The sequence below is a fragment of the Arctopsyche grandis genome, chromosome 2 (genome assembly GCF_051622035.1).
Source record: "Arctopsyche grandis isolate Sample6627 chromosome 2, ASM5162203v2, whole genome shotgun sequence".
Taxonomy (NCBI): domain Eukaryota; kingdom Metazoa; phylum Arthropoda; class Insecta; order Trichoptera; family Hydropsychidae; genus Arctopsyche; species Arctopsyche grandis.
The window spans coordinates 29,515,792-29,534,076 of NC_135356.1; the positions used below are offsets into that span (position 1 = coordinate 29,515,792).

An 18,285-nucleotide genomic window follows, 5' to 3' on the forward strand; every position below is an offset into this window, starting at 1 on the left:
GGTTTGTAAATTTCAACAGCTCCCATATTCGTAGTATTCTTTCAATTGCTGGAAGGAGCTATAACCACCAACTTCTTGAATGGGATAGTAAGTTATTATATTTATATGTGACCTCAGCAGACTCGCAGAAACATTTAAGTTTTTTATTCCTGACTGAATTGAAAACAAGACAAAAGTTCTACTTCTGGTTGTCAGATTTTGTTCAATTTTTTTTATTACTTAAAATCACTATCATTATTATACACAATAAATATCAAGAAGATTAAAATAATTTAAAAGGTAAAATAAAATAATGAAATATTGTTTAAAAAAAAATAATGAAATATTGTCTTAAAAAAATACTACTTCCGGTTTACGAATTCTGACTAAAACTTTATCAGCTCTAAGTTAGTACATAAAGAATACAAATACAATTTTTCGTTAAATTTTCTCTTTTTTTGTATATGACACTTGGCAACCCTAGACATACATATATTGGATAATGTGAATATCGTATTTTGGAGTTGAGCTATTAATGACCCGAGTTCATCTACTGATGACCTCGAATTTCTATTACATACTAATTTGTTCTATTTAAGATTATTTGTAACATTCTAAACAAACTTAGTATAATTTTCAATTTTGGATAGCGTGGCCGTAATCCTAAGATTTAAAACGATTTAAAATTTATTTTAAATAATTATAAAATGAGAATCACCGAAAAAGTTGTTTTCAGTTTTCTTGTCAAGTTTCCGAAGGATTGAAGAAATTTCAATAAGCAGGAAGTAGGCAGTTCTCTTCATACATATGTATGTATGTATACATATGCAGATCAGTTTTTGTTGCACAACCGGTTCGTGATCATTCCGCACAAAGCGATCGCGCACACGTAACTAAAATCTTGATCACGGAACATCTGGCACCCAAAAATTCAATCCATTGACCATGAACTATCGTGAGTGCCAGATTTTCCGTATTCGCGATTTTCGTGGTAACGACTGTCGTACGTGACTTTCGTGTAAAAATATAAAACAAAAAACGACCCTCGCACGTGCCATGACAGCTTCTATGTACCAAATGTTTTTCTCGGTCAGCAGGATTCCGATTCAACCACCAGTCAACCAGTCGACCCAGAGAGATCCAGAGAATCGCGTTACGCTCCTTCACTCAACTTACATGTACAATTTACAATATTAACACTTGTCTTACTGTGCTAAAAAATCCGCTAGCTACGGTGCTGCACGCCAATCGTAACGGAGGCATGCACCATGCACACATATAATTTTTTTTTATTTTCATTTTTCAATTAATCATGCACATTCGCCTAATGCTGCGTACGGTCCAAACCAACGACGATTTTGGTCCAACGTTTTAACCAGCAGGATAAACCAGTAGCGTACAAAATATCGAAATAAAAATTAAATTTAAAAATTGAAATTAAATATCAAAATTAAAAATATTATTATTATATTAAAATTAAATTCAAATATCAAAATAAAATTATAATCAATAAATTAAAATTAAAATAAAATATTGAAAATTAAAACAGAACATGCCCAATTTAGCTTAATTTTGATATTTAATTTAAATTTTTTTATTTAATTTTTATTTCGATATTTTGTACGCTACTGGTTTTAAAAGTTGGCCCAAAATCGTCGTTGGTTAAATATTTCCGAATGGGGAAACACAGTAGTATATCGTGACGACTTATAAGAAACAATAACAAGGTTTTTTTCGCTCGTAATCAGAGAAATTATAATATTTCTCTGGTTGTAATGCGTATCGTCGTAATTCAAAACATTGTTGTAATTCAAAACATCAACGATGGTCTAATTTTAGCTCAATCTCGCTCGTTAGCTTAATTTTGATATTTAATTTAAATTTTTTTATTTAATTTTTATTTCGATATTTTGTACGCTACTGGTTTTAAAAGTTAGCCCAAAATCGTCGTTGGTTTGGTGCGTACGGACCATTATGCTGCGTACGGACCAAACCAACGACGAATTTGGTCCAACGATTTAACCAGCAGGATTAAACCAGTAGCGTACAAAATATCGAAATAAAAATTAAATTTAAAAATTGAAATTAAATATCAAAATTAAAAATATTATTATTATATTAAAATTAAATTCAAATATCAAAATAAAATTATAATCAATATATTAAAATTAAAATAAAATATTGAAAGTTAAAACAGAACAATTTAAATAAATTTTCGAGATTGACCTAAAATTAGATCATCAACAATCACATACAGATAATCCTCGACTTTTGTTTGTCGAAGATGTTTTGACTTACGTAGATACGCACTAAGATCGAAAAAAAAATCAAAGAATTATTATTTTTACTTCCCCGTAATGCGCAGCTACTGAGCATATATTATGTGTTAGTATGGGTGACCGAGCGATGTCTTCTCAACCCGAGACGTTGTCGGTTTAATCAAAGGAAATTTTTTTGTCTTCAATTGTTTCTCTCGTCGAAATAAATCAATTAATTAAATCATTTCAGAGGTAAATTTTATCGGATAATATCTTCAATTGTTTCTCTCGTCGAAATAAATCATATAATTAAATCCATCTCAGAGGTAAAATTTATCGGATAATGTGTGATTATTAATTTTATTTCGACAAAAGAAAAAAAAAACCCTTTGACAAATCACCGTCATTTTTTTTGTTAAATATTTCATCGACGGCGAAACACATTGGTGTATCGTGACGACTTATAAGAAACAATAACAAGGTTTTTTTCGCTCGTAATTATAATATTTCTCTGGTTGTAATGCATAATATAAGCATTTTCTATCAAAATGTACGAGGCCTTAAATCTAAACTGGATGAATTAGGTTCTAACTCGGCTATTCAATGTGCTGACATCCTGGTACTAACGGAAACCTGGCTTGACGACTCTGTGCATGATTCTTTTTAATTTACATTAATGACATCTCAAAAATAATTAAGTATTCAGACTATCTTTTATTCGCCGATGACCTTAAGCTTTTTATGACAGTTAAGTCTCATAGTGACGCAGCCCTTCTCCAATTGAACTTAGATGCGCTGTCAAGTTGGTCTGTCGATAATAAATTATTTTTTAGCATTCAAAAATGCTGTGTTCTCAATGTGACAAGATCTTCAAATCGCTTGATTTATCCATATCGCCTAAGTGGTGTTGAATTAAAGTTTGTAGATGAATATTGTGATTTGGGGGTCTTGTTCTCGAATAATTTTCAATTTAAACGACACATAGACAATATTTGTTTGCGTGCAACAAAAATGCTGGGATTCTTACTAAGAGTTAGCAAATCTTTCCAGAGTACGTTGGTGCTTAAAATTCTTTATGAATCTTTAGTACGTAGTATTCTAGAATTTTCTTCTATTATATGGAATCCTACCCATATAACTCATTCATTGAAGATTGAGAGAATCCAAAAACGGTTTCTCAGATATCTTTATTTGAAACAGTGTGGTTATTATCCTTGGCTATATCCTAGTGCATTCCTATTAGGGGCGTTAGGTTTCAACTCATTGGAGTCTCGTCGGAATATGTTACTGGGAAGACACTTTTTTAAGCTGTTGAATGGGATAATACACAATCGTCAGGTTCTAAAGGAATTTAGGTTTAATGCACCTTGTAAATTCAGGGACTTGAGAAATCGTGATTTGTTTGTTCCTCCTGTGGCTCGCACAAATATGTTGTCAACGGCTCCTATATCTAGAGCGATATATCTGCTTAACAGGATTTCTGGTGAAATTGACCTCTTCAATATAAAATATACTAATCTGGTTGAGTGGTTGTTGAGGAATGCCAGTGGTTGATTTTGCCTATTATAAATATTAATGATTGTTATTACTTTATCTATGTTTTTTCTTTTTTTTTATGATTTTATGATTTTAATGATGTTGTGTTAATATTGTTATTATTATAAGTTATTATTACTGTTATCATGTTATTATTACTGAATGACCGGCCACAGCGACGCGTTGGAGATCTCTGTAATGTCACTGTGGCTAATATGTTAAATAAATAAATAAAAAATAAAAAAAATATCGTCGTAATTCAAAACATTGTTGTAATTCAAAACATCAACGATGATCTAATTTTAGCTCAATCTCGCTCGTTAGCTTAATTTTGATATTTAATTTCAATTTTTTTATTTCATTTTTATTTCGATGTTTTGTACGCTACTGGTTTTAAAAGTTGGCCCAAAATCTTCGTTGGTTAAATATTTCCGAAGGGGGAAACACAGTAGTGTATCGTGACGACTTATAAGAAACAATAACAAGGTTTTTTTCGCTCGTAATTATAATATTTCTCTGGTTGTAATGCGTTTTGTCGTAATTCAAATCATTGTTGTAATTCAAAACATCAACGATGATCTAATTTTAGCTCAATCTCGCTCGTTAGCTTAATTTTGATATTTAATTTCAATTTTTTTATTTAATTTTTATTTCGATATTTTGTACGCTACTGGTTTTAAAAGTTGGCCCAAAATCGTCGTTGGTTTGGTGCGTACGGACCATTACAGATTGCTCCAAAGCGGCGAATATGCTAAACAGATTAAGAATCGATACATCATATAATACATATATTATTAAATACATAATTAATAAAAAATTGGATAAGAAAGCCAATTTTACAGGAATCGTTTCAAATCAGAAAAATTGACAAATTCTGATATGAAACGATCGACCTCGACAAACCAAGGTCTGGCCAGCAACGAGACTCCAGTGGGAAGTGAACTCGTGACCGCTAGCACGAGAGAATACAACACTTACCACTTACAAGACCACGCTGCTGGTTACATACATACTTCAACGCTCCGCTCTCCGCGGTCATTTTGGAACGTTACTTGTATACAGCTAAAATTGGCAAAGTTGAGCGTGTTGCAACTTACTTGGGTTGGATGTCAGCGTTAAAAAACGGTTGGTACACCTGTTACCACGCTGCGAGTAACGTCCAAGCTACTCGCATCGTGTCAAACTAGTATCAAAGCACCGAACGAGTCTCATTGATCACCCGTCCCTTTACGAATTAAACGAAAACGATAATGCGTCTTCGATATAATTTCTTGTTCATGGGCATCCGATATATTACATACATATATATTCCACTGGTGTTTTTTGAGGCTTATAATTTTTGGCCAAATGTAGGAGACCGCCCACAGCGGGGAGCCTCGACGTGACGTGCTGTTCTTCGCTGTGTGATTTCGCCCTAAAGCTTTGCGTTCCACTGAAAAAAGTGCGAGTATGGTCGTGTAAACGGCTGTTACGGTTGAAAGTGTTGCATGCGAAAGCGCGGCAATCGGAGTGCGGATCGAGTAGGATCGTCAGTCGGGTGGCGGCGTTCGCACTCGAAGGATGTCGCCGAACGCGAACGCGCCGCGCCTGCTTTTCGCGGCCGCGCTTTCATTATTCGTAGGGGCGCACGCCGAGGTGCTCACTCCACCCTATTTCAATTTGGCCGAGGGTCGGAAGATTACAGCCACCGCCACCTGTGGAGACGAAGGACCGGAACTCTACTGTAAACTCGTCGGAGCCAACGCTCAGAATGATATCAACATCAACGTTATCCAGGGACAGGTATGCCAACCCCCTCACTTTAAAACTTTTTCGTCATTAGGAAAAACAATAAATTGCCCCTTTATTCTTCAAGTTCACTTTTAATCGATACCGCAATACCATTCGTTCACAATTGGTTCCTGAAAATGCGTATGAAAGTTTTTTTTTATTAGACACCAATCGGACATACAATGTAGTATGTTTATCTTGAAAAGGGGTTTCATCTAGCAGAACTATCTATATAAGAGTGTATGAATTATCAAGCAGTGGTTGGATTTCTAATTTACTACGGAACCGTTTTAATATTTTTTTGATAAAAGCAACAGACTCACAAGAGACGGCACGGGCCGATGGGGATTTTATAATAATTTAAATATACAAAATATTTGATTTTGGGATTTGAATCCACGACCCTTGATTAAACTGGCTAGCAATTACTTGACCAGTGAGCCATACCGTGGCTACAGATAGAGAGAAATCCATAAATAAATAAAATTACAGAATCTTGCACTCATCGTATAGGGAAAATGGACGCTGAGAAAGAGGAAAATGTGTTTATAAATCTACGCTAATAGTTTGGGAATGAACAAAAAAAAATTTTGTGATGTATGGTCTTCAACAATTGCTCATTAACTGCTTCTTCACTTAAATTTTGCGTCCGATTACATCTTGTAGATCAATCTTCATTTGACAAAGGTTTTGAAAGAGATGCCGCGATATAAATCATTGTGTATTCACTCTTAATGGTCAACGACTATGGTGTTTCGTCTACTTTTATAATTTATTATTGTGCAAATCAACCAGTTTGGTAAATCTACTCCCGAACGAAATCCTGAATGTTTTTAGCCTTCATCTATTCGAACGAGGAGGTATATGAACTTTGTATGATCGGTGTATGGAGAGTTGAAAGATATCACGAAAATAGTTGACATTATAGAGCTAGCGAAGAGATTAGAATGGCAATGGGCGACATGTGGGCAAGAGAAGTCCTCGAATAATACCCAAGAGAATGTAAAAGGATATAAGGAAGACTACAAGTGAAGTGGATAGAACAAAGATGAATGGAAGCGCGTAGAGATACTTTCATCCTAAAGTAGATAGTAGTAATTTCTAAATTAGCCCTACAACGTTTAATAATTGTATATTTATTCAACCAGACAGTCGATTTTAAATATATTATTTTACTAAACTGCAAGATATATTTTTACTTTATTTTATTTTACATTCTAATGAAGGTATCAAATTTACATGCATGCTAATGCATCGTTCACATTTCGTGGGAAGCGAACTGAATATGAAATTCCGTTGATTCAGCGATATATATTATAATGCATATTCTGAATATTAAATTCCGTTGATTCAGCGATATATGTATTATAATATAATATAATATACATAATACGACAACGTACAATTTATTAAATGTATTAAACAATATTAATTTGTTTAATTATTTTCAAGAATATGTAGATATATACCAACATATATGTGTACATATGTATGTATATAATAATGGAAAACAAATATCTATGAATGAAGCGTTTATCGTTAATGTGTCGTACACATTTCCGACACTCATTTTCTTATCGTAATTTTGCTGTGATATTTTTATTTAAATAAATTATACATATTTGTATTCACAAATATGTATGTGCAAGCTTTTATGTGGAATTATTTGTTCGTTGTTGATACGGCGTGTAAGTTATTGCCGTTCAATCTAGAAATTGGTTTGCAGAAGAGTCTATAACTATGAAATTCATCGTAGATAAACACGCCACGACAGACAAATCTCTCGATACCTAACAATCATATAAAAAAGTACTTAAATTTGACTTCAAACAGGTCTAAAATCAGGGCCTAACACAATCTAACACAGTGGTATGCGGCACGTGTTTAACAGTTAGGGCGAAAACACACAGCGATGAACGGCACATCGTCTGCTTGGCTCCCCGCTGTGGTCTCCTATATTTCTTCAAATATGGGATACGCCGTTATCGATCACTGTCAAGCAAAGATAAATAAAAGGATACAATTTTACCGAAAACAGTCCAGGGGTTCATTTTGGATAATTAATCCTTGTATTGACAGTGGCGAGTGGGCGCGTACTAACGAATCGCATATGAATATTTTCAGAAACGTCATATTCTGACAATATTAACTCGACGATACGGTGAAAGCAATTATGCGCTATATCTTCGCGCTCTGTAATGTAAATGTAAGCAGATTTTGCCTTGACAAATCTTGTCTGTACGTGCCGAAATCGTGAGGTGCAGGATAGTATGGTTCGGTGATTATTCCGCACAAAGCTATCTCACGCACGTTACTAAAATCTCGATCATGGAACGTGTGGCACACAAGAATTCCATTCATCGTCACCCACGCCAACTATCATACTAACGAGAATTCGAGTTCCATATATTTCGTATTCGCGATCTTCATGGCAAAAATTGTCGTGTGCGCTATCACAAGGTGCAAAATAGTCCGTTTACCGGATAGTATGAATAGAAGCTGTCGTTTACGTGAGCTGCTGCATAGTATAAATAGACCTTTAATGGTGAATCATTAAATCACGGAATCGTACGGCACGCCATGCCTAGGTAGACTCCAGTTATGATGGGCGTATTATCATGTCATTGTTAATTCGGACGATCTTATTATTTCGACAAGTTTCTCCTACATATCTTAAAATTTGAGAATCACCCTTAACGATCTCTGTTATACCAGTATACAATATAACCGAAAATACTCCAGAGGGTGAGCTTTACTTTGTATTGCAGTATACGATAGCGGTTTTTTACACGTGGAAAATTATTTTAAAAATACACGTGCTGCCTACCACTCAATGTGTCTGCGCCCTAAAAATGACACGATAATACGCCCATCACAGCTGGAGTCTATCTAGGCTTGGCGTGCCGTACTAATCAAAGTGTGCGCTTCACCCGACGGATTTTGGTCTTTGAAAAATGGCTAGGTCAGTTGTTTTGCTAGAGATTAGCTTGCTGGTGTTGAATGCTGAAATGTTGATCATTATCTTGGTGACTTTTTAAAAGCTTCGGAATGATTGTAGCATAATGTATGAGTGGAATGTTGATCTTCTCTCTTCCAGTTGGGTCTCCTAGGGATGTTTTGTATTTGCGGCTGGTTCTTATGTTGGTATAAATGTATTTTTTGTCCGTGTATACATCTAATATATAATTTCGAAAAAGACTTTCTTTGGTTCTAATAGCAAATGAATATTCAAATAAATTTAATAAAATGTTTACTATTAGATTGGCCATGTTTTGGGCGGTTTATATTATAAATACCGAGTGAAGCTGGGTAAAAATACTAGTATACAATGTGTATATATTTTTATTTTTCTCATCTCTCTGTATTTCTTCGACCATTGTGGCGCATTAGGGACTCATAATTAAAGGGCGGATAACCAGCGTGCTTTTTCCAGGAATCAGGGCATTTTGGGTCTATTTACAAAGCTAGAGGCAAAAAAAAGGTTTTATATAAAATTAAACAAAGCACAGCGAAAAATTAACAATGAACGGCACGCTTCCGGTCCGACCTCTACTCATAATATAATGCCACAATGGTCTAAACTTAAACTTAAAATAAATAAATAATAAAAACCAATGTCACAATCAGAAAACTAGTCTGTAACTTGATTAAATTTAATATTATTCTGGTAAATTATTATATAATATAATCTCGAAACTTTTGTCATGTCTAAAGTATCATAATGTAATGATTAGAGCGCGGATAAAGAGCGTGATTTTTTCAGGAATCGGGGCGATTTGGCTCTATATACAAAGCTAGACTGCAAAAAAAAGGTTCGGCGAACCTTTAACAAAGCATTTACAACAATTGAACAATGAACGGCGCGCTTTGGGCCCGCTCGCTAGTAATGATTAAAGCCCGGACCCTGAGGGGGCCGTTTATTGTTCAAATGTTGTAAATGCATTGTTAAAGGTTTGTCGAACCTTTTTTTACAAAGCATTTTAACAATTGAACAATAAACGGCACGCTTCCGGTCCTACCTCTAGTAATGATATCGAGGTCACATCACAAGATGTCAAGATATGCATTTTCTCCCTAGAAAGTCCAATTTCTTTGGCTACCGTGGAGTTTTATTGCATCTATAGGTATATGTAAGATGTACAGTACAAATGCAAAGTTATATCTTTAAAATCAAAACTTGAAAATTTAAAATTAAAATAGTGAAGGACCTTTGTCACATTCGTTCACAATTTAAAGCAAAGGTTTTCAATGTGGGATATTCTACGAACTTGCTCATCCTTAATAATGTTTTTTTTATTATTTTTAAATGTTTTATATTATTACTAAATTATGTTCACAATACATCTTATATATATTTTAATAGCTACTGATCTACTGATAATTTTCTATTTTACAATTTTAAATTAATTTTGTTAGTAATCAACAATCATAGTATTATATTATTATAATGTTAATATGTACAGCGTAATAGTAAAAAGAGCTCAAAAACCTATTAAATAATAATGGTTTTAAATGTTTAGAAATATATAGAATGGTTCTCTTTTCATTGTTTTACAACTTTTGGAGACGTAACGGTTGATGGGAAGGTCCTTTTTTTGCCGAAGGACTTTGGAATGACCATGTGCGTCCAGAGACAACATGTGGGGCGTTTTCGCGTGTCCTTCTCAGAAGCCGATGTCCTTTCTATGCAGTCTCAACATCTCTTCGAGGATATTGATCTTAGACTTCGGCTTTAAATATGCACGATGCATCATATTTGAAAACAATTTTCAAGTTATAAGATTTTAAAAGTTTAATGTTTCACTCCGTCTATTAGGAAAACACATACTATAAATTGTTGATAAATTGATATGGTAACCAACGAAACAGATACCATTTTGTCCAACATTAATCTGGCTAACAGTTTATAGACTTTTTAAATTTAATCTTGGGGTTTAATCCTGGGTTTTTTTTTTACTTAACGTTTTTACAGACAAATTTAGAATGCGAGAGATGTACGTATGATTATTTTAATAAGTGAACTAATATGGATTCAGTTAGTGTCTCATAAAAAATAGCCTAAGCACCATTTGGCCTTTGTATATTATTTATTGTTCTAAAAATAGGACTAGCTCAATTGTATGTGAGTAATATTATATAACTGAGAATTTACGTAGTGTGAAAAATGCTGATCTGAATTATTATTAAATATGTAGTTATCTAGTTCATTTATAAGTAATACCAAATATGTTACCAATTATTTTTTGAAAAAAAAACGATATTATTATTTTCTTTCAAAAAAAAAAATCAGAATAGCTACGATATGAAAGATGATTTTCTTTAACCTTCAGTCAGTTCATTCACTGCCATTTGAATTGATTGTTTTGATGAGATTAATTACACTGAGCAACAAAAAACTAATCAATCCTTACTACGTTTGACCCACTGAATTCGAATATGACAATGATTTTTTTTAGCTTGCTCTCGTTTAAGAGATATGAGCGTTTAAAAATTGGAAATTTTTACAGATTTTTGGCTTTTACAGTCTTTAATTCAAAATCTAGTATTGCTGTACTAAGAGTGAGAGTTGGAATCAATAGTCAGATGATTTTTCTATTGTGTGATTTTTTTATTGCTTTGAAATACTTATAATGAATCATTTGGCGAATTTTAAAAGTTAAACATATGCTTTTTTTACACATTTTTTCCTCTAATATTATAAGTTAATTTCGCTAAATTTTCACTTTTACCACGTTTATAAGGATTGGTTTTTTATTTTTAAAAATATTGAGATTGGGAAAGATTGAGAAGTAAGGAACATAATATGCTCAAGATAATGACTAGAGGTCGGAATCTGAAGGGGCCGGAAACGCGCCGCCTATTGTTCCATTGTTGTAAATCCTTTGTAAAAAAGGTTCGGCAAACCTTTAACAATGCATTTACAATCTTTGAACAATAAACAGCCCCTTCAGATTCCGGTCTCTAATAATGACTAGACTGAGGATAGACACCGTGCTTTTTCCAGGAATCGGGGCGGTTTAGCTCTGTTTACAAAGCTACAGTCCAAAAAAAAAATGTTCGGTGAACAACAATTGAAGAATACGCGGCACCCTCTGGGTGAGTGAAATGAGTGAAGGGAATCGAATGAAAACGAACGGGTTATTTAGCTAGAAAATTACTAGAAGGTGATTTACTAATGGTATCCACTAGAATAAAGGCGAAAACACACTAAGTGGTATGGGACGTCACGTGTTCTTGGCTTCCCGCTGTTCACGTGTAGAATGCATATGTTTCGGAGGTCCATATGCAACCGACAAGTTTCTCATACATTTCTTCAAATTTGGGACTGTGTACCATGTAACCACTCCAGGGGGTGAGTTTTGGCCTGTGTGCAAAACTATCTAAAAAAAAAACATGCTGCGTGCCACTCTTAGTTCCTGCCCCCTAAAAGTAATGGTACCCAAGAGGAAGACGTAGTAAGGAAAATATGTGAAGTTGAGTGGATGAGAGTTGCTCAGAACATACATAGATGAATGAAATGGTATTGTAGAAGTCTTCATTCATGGTGAATTTGTCTACCTCCTTTATTTTCTTCTACATCTTTGTGGATACTATCATATTTGAGCACTATTTTTTCTATTCTCTTGCTTCGGTATCCTCTTCGAGCGATAGTTTTCCAGAAACGACCCACCCCTAGTTACTATTCCTATTTATGATTCTTCATCAACCAGACTTAAAATTATGTTAATTTCTATACACATACATCTGCGATACTTATTTTACGTGGTTTTAACATTATCGCAAACAAGACGACTAAAAATAAAAGAAAACAATGTTTAGTGACACATTATTTATGTAAAGAAAGCCAACAACTATCACTAAAAATAAATATGGAGATATATAGTTATCATTGAATTAGATAGAGAAAGGTGACGATATTAGTAGATAGTATGTTAAGATTATTTCTTTATATTATATATTTTTTGAAACTTATCTTCCAATATACATGCATACATACATATATACGTAGTATCATTCGAATACCTCGTTTTGAGCGAACTTTGATTTTATAGAACGCGTCCTTCAATTCCTAGATTTATGTTAATTTCAGTATCTACGTTTTCATATTGCACATGTAATCGATTAAAAGTTTTTGTTTGTGTTCAACATCCATGTTGCATTTCATGTTGTTGAAAACGGAAATAAAACTTCTATAGCTGGGTTTACAAGACCAGGATAGGCTTCTTTCAGGCAACACTTAAATTCTTCAACTGTAGCGCTTTTTGCCCTAAGATCAATGAGTTCATCTTTGGTTAGGTCAGCACCTTTATCCAGTTTACATCTGAATGAAAAGGAATGCAGATCTACGGTTTTAGCTCAAGTTATAGTCAACCAGTGATAGAAGCCGTTGATCGTTCCCAAAACTTTCGTTTGGTCGGAACAGACCACGTAAGACGAAAATACCCCATATTACACCACACATATGTACATAGAGCTTCCACTATTATACAATTTGAGGACGTGTCGTCGAAATTGTGTTAACCAAATTGAAACAATACAAACACACATACACCCGAGTATTTTTCACGATCCAAATATTCGAAAACGAAGATAGCAGATAGGGTCGAGACCTCGCTCTAGTCAACGACATCCATGCCGAACTCTGAACCCCAGATTCGTGATTAAAGTTGAACGTTATTGTGGTACACTTTTTGCGCAAAAGTGGACCAAGACCGAACGAATTCGTTGGGTGAAACCGATGTTATTAGTTATGTTGGGTATTCGGAGGGGGAGCCCAACTATGACGTTTTTAGCTCAGTTCGGACTTCCTTCGTTTCCCTTTCGTTTTTTTCTGTTTCATCTCCTTCTGTCGAACAAAAACCATCACAGTGGATGCCGACTGTTTCAACCATATCTGCTTTTAGATTTACCAACATATTTGGTTCTCTGAACGCATGTGTCGACCACATGGGAACTTGCTCAGCTCTCTTGTACGTGCTCGTATTATAGTTTCCATAACTTTTTGTCCAGTTCTCTCAGCGTATGTTTACATTTTGGTTCGATTTGGGTATATTCATTTAAAATGACTTATTCTCGTTCCGAGTGTACTTGTAGTTGTTCCTCATCTTTCAAATTATCATATTCGAAGTGTAAACACGTGTTACTAAAGCTGATGTCATTAAAAGTCAGCAGCATTCAAATGAATGATGTATTTTGCTTTATATGTTATATACCTAGTGCCTGGCTCTGTCCAGAAGTCGTAAATGCTGGCTCGCTGTAGCGAATGCTTTTGGAGTTGGTCATGAAATTATGTACGCAAGTGTCCTAGGAATAGTACTTCTCGAGAGGTGGTCATAGGATATTTGAGCCAGAATAAATTTTGTATCAATTCATATCAAGTTCGGATAATCCTAACAGGCGATGATTGTATGTATGTAGAAATTTGAATACAAAATTTTGACTTCCGCTGATATTTAAACTTTGATTTTAATAACGAAAACAAACTATACTATCTCTGTGGAAACGAACAAAGTTCATATTTGTCTAGTTTATGGATTGTAGTTTGGAAATCCGTGTAATATCTTCCCGACTTATTTCTAAAGATGCCGTATAAATATTAATTTGTTTGAAGCCATCTTTTACTTATTAACCTACCATAAAAAAATACTAAATTTTCCTGTTTTCAACAACGAATTATAAATCTATTATTATAATTAAGAGGTCCTTGCCGAGATTCATTCAAATTCGAGTTTCTATTAGTGGAATATTTTTTTTGTTAAACAAATAATTAATTATTAACATTGTGTGTTTGTGTGTGTGATCTCATCGATTCAGATTTGCTCGTTTGTAAGGGAATTGCTCTCGAGAATTGTATATGAATAATTGAATATAAAGTTTTTTTTCATATAATAATTCATTTTAATAAGTTTTAAACTACCTCAACATTTCAGAATTTAAATTTGTTTCGTTTAAAACATGAAAAAATTCCATTCGTGTATTGTACATGTATAATTTACATATAATTTATCAGCATACTTTTCTTGGAATCGTGTTTATATTTCTCAGTAAAAAACACAATATTGATAACAAAGCGTCTACTATGTATTTACATGTGTACATTAGGCCGAATCGAAAAACGCGAATTTTGGATTTTCATCGAAAAACTTTCTTAGTATCAAGGGAACGGTAAATAAAAAAAATCATCGATTTTAAACAATGTCCTGTGCCATCAACCAATCGATTTATCTCGAGAAAAATTTCAAAAAAGTAGGTTTTTGCATATATCTCTTTTTTGAGAATAGTTTTGATTTTTTTTACTATTTAAAAAAATAAACACTAAATATCCACTCTAATTGAAGTTTATTTGGATGGATTATTATAAGTTTTGACTGATAAACGAGAATCCAAAGTCGCTGTTTGACGTAAAATTTGAGTTTTTTGTGTTCAGATTAAAGGCAATACTTAAGAAAACTCTCGACAGTTTTTATCTGCAAAATAATCACGGAAACACAAAAAATGACGATTTTCTGAAAATAACGCTTCCGCCATACAAACAGCCATTGCGAGCGCGGCGTGCTTTGTATGGGGACTTTGAATTCTCGTTAATCAGTCAAAACTTATGATAACCAACCGCAATAAACTTCAATAAGTGAGTATTGAATGTTTAATTTTTTTAAATAGTAAAAATATCAAAACTATTCTCGAAAATGAAAAATTAACGAGATAATTATTTCAAAAATTTTGTCGAGATAAATCGTATGGCACAGGACATTGTTTAAAATCGACGACGAAATTTTCTACTACGTCCATCGATGAAAAGCCAAAATTCGCGTTTGTCGCCCCGGCCTGATCACAAATGTACGTACATACAAATGTACGTACATATGAATGTACAAAAATAAACACGAAAAAATACGGATAGTGATTTAAATCGTTTATACACAATTGAGATTTCCCACAGTAATAGCTAATTTGAACATTTTGATTAAAACTGAACTATATAATTAAGAGACTTGCTTTTTTTGTTAAAGGTTTGCGACGAATGCGACTCGAAATTGCGTCTGAAACGTCATCCTCCTGAATATGCTGTCGATGGGATGGAGACTTGGTGGCAGAGTCCTCCACTATCCAGAGGAATGAAATACAACGAAGTCAACCTCACAATTGATTTGGGACAGGTTAGTCTACATTTTATGAACGTATATGTATGTACACCTACTAGTGTTTTGCCCGTTGAAATTCAACGGATGTGTGCAAACACGCCTGTACGGGCGTATCACTTCTTGGATCTTGGTATTAACTAATTTGCTGGTTTTATACTCAATTCCGCTCAGAAAGGTATTACACTATAGTACCTTTCTGAACGGAATTGTAACTACAGTGTGGACTTCCTTTCTGTAGAAAAATGTAAACAAATGTGAAGCAGGTTACATTTCCATATATTTTTTTCTTACACACATATCTTCTAGAAACGACCGATCGTGTTATGCAATATACGTACATAGGTAGATCGATTTGACAGTCAATACTCCTTTAGGTAACACATTTTTACTATATTCTGTTACATATGTACATTTCTATCATAGGTGCTATGACAAGAATCACTCCAAGGCGACACATATGGTTAGATTGTTTTGTACATTTTCTTTCCTCATATCCGAGGGTCGTGACTTTTCCGTCTTCTAACTTCCATAATACCCGTCATGGTCCTCCAGTCCTTTCGATACCCCGCAGCTCACAGTGACTGGACTACTGTTTTCCTAGTGGCAGTCATGATCTGGTCACTGAATCTTGTTGGAGATCGTCTTCTTCCTCTGCTTCCTCAATGCTTCCCAGGACGACCAATTTTTCCAGGCTGTCCTGGTCTCGCCTCGCGATGTGTTCAAAGAACTGGAGGATACGTCCAAGACAAATGGATGACAGCCAGTCGCCAACCATCAGCTCTTTCAGGATGGAGGCATTGGTTCTTCTCGCTGTCTCTTCTCATCTCTCATAATACTAATAAATGTGCAATTATGAGCTATGGACGTGCACATTCGCTCTATTGTCACGGATATTCCATTGGATCCGTCTTGTTGAAGCTAGTGGAATCTACGACCTATTCTCCAAACTTTTGACTTCCCGCTTGATTTTCAACTAATTTGTGAGAAACAAGCGAGAATATAATGCGATTGTATGGAATCCGCATGAAGCAAATTACTCTCTTATGATTGAGAAAGCGCAAAAAGCTTTTCTTCGTTTCCTATATAGGAAAAAGTATGGGTATTACCCATATCTCTGCCCTACACCTTTCCTTTTGGCCACGCTTGGATATAATTCCCTTGAAATTTGGAGAAACTTCTCATTAATTCGTTCTGTTCTCCAGCTTCTATGTGGTAATACGTCATACCCGTCGTTGCTGGAACAGTTGGGACTTAATGTCCCTAATAATAATGTGCGCGGTAGACAACATCATTTGATGGTTGTACCTTCTGCTCGCACAGTTCTTTATCGAATGGCTCCTATTCGAAATTGTTGCTGCTGAGCCTGAATGTGACATTTTCCACTTCAGCGAGCGTAGGCTATTGGAGATTATTTGAACCCGTTTATCTGATAGCCTGCGCTCATCATTATATTCATAATTGAATGTGATGTACGTTTGAGTGGAATTTTGATCTCCTCTCTTCCATTTGGGCCTCGCAGGGATGTTTTCTATTTGCGGCTGGTTCTTATATATTGGTGCTGGTTATACATATGTATGTAGGTGCAATACATTTCCTACTTTGTATTTTATTCTCTGCCTTTATCGTGCTTATACCGTAGATGTGTCTACTCAGTATGGAAATACGGGGACCAGATGCATTTTCTTAGATATGGTGATGCCTTGGTTTTTCCAAACTTTGCTCAGTTTCGACATAGAGTTTTTTGCCATGCCGACCCGTCTTTTTATTTCCCTTTCCCACCCTTCGTCATACGAAAGCATTGATCCGAGATAAATGAACAAAAACTTCAAGATCAGATATAGCATCCGTTATATCCGTTATATCTGATAACCAGAGTTGGCCATGTCGATCCACTGTGATTTACATATGAGTGGAATTTTGATCTTCAGTTTCAGCATTGAACTTTTTTCCATGCCGACCCGTCTTTTTATTTCCCTTTCACACCCTTCGTCATACGAAAGCATTGATCCGAGATAAATGAACAAAAACTTCAAGATCAGATATAGCATCCGTCCTCACGAGTTGGCCATGTCGATCCACTATCATAATCTTTGTTTTCGATCTTTTCATCTCGAGTCCAAGTATTCTGGATTAAGTCCGCCATTTCCTCTTCAGAGTTGGTGTCATCGGCTTATCTGAGATGCTTTTGCCACCCATTTTTACCCCTTCTTCCCAGTCATCAATCGCCCTTCTCACAACATAAGTAATAAAATGTCAAACAATATAGAATACAATAGACATCTATGGACAAACTGATACAATTAACAAAATTTTGATATACAGAAAATCTGCGAGAAATACTTTTTACAGAGTATGTAGGTAGCATATTTATAAGAATCAGCAAATTCAGGATGTTAGAAACTCTTATTTTAGGAGAAACGATAGGATGTTTCCTATATACATATGTATGAACATATACATATAAAAGCAATAGGTATGTATGTTTTTTGCTTTGACAAGTTTGGAGATTTCCAAAAGTTCATAAGAATGCAGGAGATCGAAACACTAACCAAGGCACATTTATATCTATGCTAATTTGTACAAATCACGAGCATATCGCG

The 18,285-nt window shown here is 34.6% G+C and overlaps 1 protein-coding gene across 1 annotated transcript in view; it reads left to right on the forward strand.

Annotated features, from left to right (window-relative positions):
- Window positions 1-5,310: 5,310 nt before the first annotated feature.
- LanA (laminin subunit alpha) overlaps window positions 5,311-18,285 on the forward strand; it is a 61,135-nt gene continuing 48,160 nt past the window's right edge. Inside the window, exons 1-2 of the mRNA XM_077446039.1 lie at window positions 5,311-5,555; window positions 15,554-15,700. Of these exons, the coding sequence (XP_077302165.1) occupies window positions 5,334-5,555; window positions 15,554-15,700 (369 nt within the window). The 5' untranslated portion in view covers window positions 5,311-5,333. The remainder of the gene's footprint in view (window positions 5,556-15,553; window positions 15,701-18,285) is intronic.